At 39.8% G+C, this 4,001-nt stretch overlaps 1 protein-coding gene across 1 annotated transcript; it reads left to right on the top strand.

The window, feature by feature from the left end:
• On the top strand, positions 1–2,356 carry LOC128780993 (olfactory receptor 5J3-like). The gene has a single exon (XM_053924994.1). It carries the CDS (start codon positions 115–117, stop codon positions 1,111–1,113), a length of 999 nt encoding a protein of 332 aa, XP_053780969.1. The 5' UTR covers positions 1–114; the 3' UTR covers positions 1,114–2,356.
• The last annotated feature ends 1,645 nt before the right edge of the window (positions 2,357–4,001 follow it).

Genomic DNA, 4,001 nt, shown 5'->3' with positions numbered 1-4,001 from the left:
CCCAAATGCTCCTTGCTGTGATGGATACTGGATCGTGGAGAAAATCATCATTTATTTTTCATCTGAGGGATATTCTTTTGTTCTGCAACTAAAGAGCTGAATAACCCTGCAAGCATGCCAGGTTGGAATCACACAGCTGTGAAGGAATTCCTTCTCGTGGGTTTAACTGAAAATCCTAATTTGCAGATTCCTCTCTTTTTGCTTTTCACCCTCATTTATTTCATGACCTTGGTGGGTAATTGGGGGATGATTGCCTTGATCGGGTTAAATGCCCAGCTTCATACTCCAATGTACTTCTTTCTCAGCAACCTCTCTTTTTGTGATATTTGCTACTCTACTGTCCTTACCCCTAAGATGCTGGTCACTTTCTTATCAGAACACAAGTCCAGCACGTTCTCTGGCTGTGTTCTACAGAGTTTCCTTTTTGCAGTCTATGCAACCATGGAAGCCATCCTCCTGTCTGTGATGGCTTATGACCGCTATGCAGCAATAGCTAGTCCCTTGCTGTACACAGTCATCATGACCCAAAAAGTGTGTGTTCAGATGGTCCTGGCATCTTACTTGGGAGGGCTCGTTAACGCACTGACACACACGATAGGGCTGCTGCAACTGGACTTCTGTGGTCCGAACATTGTGAATCATTATTTCTGTGACATCCCCCCTCTTCTGAAGCTCTCTTGCTCTGATGCACATAACAATGAGATGCTGCTTTTGATCTTTTCTGGGATTATTGCAGTGTTCACTTTCATCATCGTCATGGTCTCTTATATCCGCATCATTGTTGCCATCCAGAGAATTCGCTCAGCTGAGGGGAGGTGCAAAGCCTTCTCCACTTGCGTGTCCCACCTGACTGCTGTGACCTTATTCTACGGGTCTGGGACGTTTAGTTACATCCAGCCAAGCTCTCAGTACTCCCTGGAACAGGAGAAGGTCTCTTCTGTGTTTTGTACTTTGGTGATCCCCTTGCTAAACCCACTGATTTATAGCCTAAGGAATAAGGATGTGAAAGAGGCAGCAAAAAAGTCAATATGTGGAAAAGAGCTCCAACTTGACTTCATCTTGTCTACGATTTTCTGTAACATAACATTAACCTGCAAACAGCTAATTTCTTGAAAATTGTGTCACGGATGTATGATCACAAACAGAGCTACAGTCAAGGTATCCACATGAAATATGAGACATGAATGATAGTTACCTATTCTTGCATATTTGTATTACTCTTAAATCTCTTCTAGAAGTTTAAAATGTTTCATAATAAAAAGTTAAAAACACAGGGAAAATTGCTTACAAAATGATAGAATTTTTTTACTTCTGGATTATGGAGTAGCTTGTGATTAAAGTAATTTTTGCGCAGAAAGAACAAGAAAAGTAAGACACGATACAGGTTTTAGCAGGGGAAAAGCTATTAGAGAAACTGGATTGGTGTAGAACTCAGGGAGGTCTAGACATGGAGAAGTGAGCTGACTTTCATGGCACTGAGTCAGGGCACTCTGGAAAAGGCAGGCCTATGGTGCATGGAGATCTCTGCCAGCTCTCAGAAACCAGTAGAGCTTTTGGCAGGCACTTTGCTGGTTTTGTCATACATGATTATATTTCCTTTCAGGGCATTAGATGAATTCTGGGCCAGAGCAGACCTGGATCAAACACATAAATAGATATAGAGACAGACAATGGATGATAGGTGATAGAAGGACGGATGGATAGATGGATGAATAGATGGACAGATAAGTAGGTGATAGATAGATAGGTAGATAATAGATAGATGGACAGATAGATGATTGATAGATGTTGGATAAATAGGTAAATAGATAAATGGTAGACAGACAATAGATAATAGATGGACAGACTTAAATGGAGAACTTCTGATATCAGGGAGGGACTTTTGGTGGTGACCCAAATAATACAAATATTAAATAGTTTGATCTACTAAAAAGAGGACCTACTGAATCTGAACTTGTGAAAAGAGAAAACAGTGCAGCTGTATGTAAGCAGTTACGTAGGCTCAAAGATGGACTGGATTATACATAATCTTAAACACAGTTATTTTGCCCCATAGGAAATTGGAGGGAAGGGCGTGAGTGGAGCGTGCATGAAGCTGGTTTGGGCCCCAGAGGCAGGTTGAAATCTCCTGCATTCTTGCTGTGCTTTGAAGACACACGGTCCTGCTGGTGGGGAGTCAGCAACAAATGCAGGTATATCCTGAAAACATTTGCCAGGCTTTGATCCTGCTCTGAGTCAGGCACAGAAGGGCTAGAATTTTCTTTCAGAAGCACCAGGAGATTCAGACTCTACATATTCAGACTGAGCTGGAAAGACAGAGTGAAATCTTCCAGGCTGTTGGTGCTTGGCTGGTGATGTCCCGCCACAGCTAAAGGCCTGGGCACTGCACAGGGCCAGCCCCTTCAAGGCATTTGCTGCAGTTTGAAGATGTACAAGGCAAGAGGCTAAGTTCACACCTCCAGAAAGTTAAAACTGAATTTTCTACAGTGTTTAAGAGCAGGTGAGAAAGGGTGGAGAGAGAGAGAGAGAGAGACGCACATCTTAACACCTTGGGAAATCTACACAGCTGAAAGAAGTCAAAAGTAAAATGAACTCTGACTCCAAAGTCCAGTCTCAGGTCGATTACTAATTGAGGTAACACACAGCTTCTCTTCCTTGATGCCTTTTTAGAGAGAAAATGAATTCCTCCTCTTTGGAAAGTAACATAATCTCCAGTTTCTATGAAACTTGTATTCATAGGCAAGAATCAGAAAGTATAAAAAATGCAAAAAAAGCACAAAGCATAGAAGAGCTATATGGAGAGTTAGAAAAAGGTTTCAAACAATACTATGATTAACATATTAAAGAAATTGAAGAAAAAAGAGAAAACATCCTAAGATGAAATATTTCAAGAGAGAATTAAGTAAATTTAAACAGATGCACTCTATAATTTGCTTCTATGAATTTGCTGTTTTAGAAACCTCTGCTAAGTGGAATCATGCCGTGACTGGCTGATTTCACTCAGCACAATGTTCCCAGGTTAACCCATGATATCACAAATGTCAGGAATTTCTTCCTTTTTAAGGTTGACTAATACCTTATTGTATGAATACACCACATTTTCTGTAACCATTCACCTGATGATGGGCATTTGGGCTGTGTCCATATCTTGGCCGTTGTTCAGAGTGCTACAGAAGACATTGAGGTGTAAGTGACTCTGGGTGGTGGGGGAGGGATAGGAAGCTCTGGTTCCACGAGTATAAAGCTTCAGTTACGCAAGATGAGCAACTTCTCGAGATCTGCAGTATAATGCACTGTCCATCATGAAAAATACTGAAATGTGTACTTAAAATGTGCGAAAAGGTTAGATCTTATGGGAAGTATTCTTAGACCAAGAAAACAAAACAAAGAGACGTGAGGAAACTTTTAGAGGTGATGACTGTGTCTATCACCTTGACTTTGGTGATGGTTTCCCTGGTGTGTGCATATGTCCAAATGCATCACATTCTATGTATTAAATATGTGTACTTTTTTGAACTTCAATTATATCCATTAAAGCTATTAAAAAAAACCAGAAACAAATAGTGTTATGGAAAAAATCCCACAATACCTGAAAATCAGAATTCAAAAGAGGAATTTAGAGGATATCAGACAAAGCATAAGATAGGATTAATAATTTCAAACACAAGCCAATACCAATTAATCTAAACTAAAGCACAGAGCAGAAAAACATTAGAAGATAAAGCAGAGTATGAGAGATACATGTGTGATATAGTCAAATGGTGTGAAATACATGTAGTTTATGCCCCCGAATGAGAAGAGAGAATAGATACAATGAATATTTTAAGACAGGCTAATTTTTTCAAAACTGATAAATCTTCAACAGACATATTCAAGAAGGGCAGAATATCCAAAGTCAACAAATGCAGAAAAGCCCGCATATAGACGCTTCATTGTCAAAAAAAACTACTGTAAGATGTAAGATCAGTTTTCAAAGAAATTACAAAAAGTGGGGTAAATGA

This window comes from Desmodus rotundus, chromosome 5 (genome assembly GCF_022682495.2).
Source record: "Desmodus rotundus isolate HL8 chromosome 5, HLdesRot8A.1, whole genome shotgun sequence".
NCBI lineage: Eukaryota > Metazoa > Chordata > Mammalia > Chiroptera > Phyllostomidae > Desmodus > Desmodus rotundus.
This window is presented reverse-complemented; position numbering and strand designations above follow the sequence as displayed.

What these genes read in the sequence shown, in the direction of transcription:
- LOC128780993 (XM_053924994.1), top strand. Translation starts at nt 115, where the DNA reads ATGCCAGGTTGGAATCACACAGCTGTGAAGGAATTCCTTCTCGTGGGT.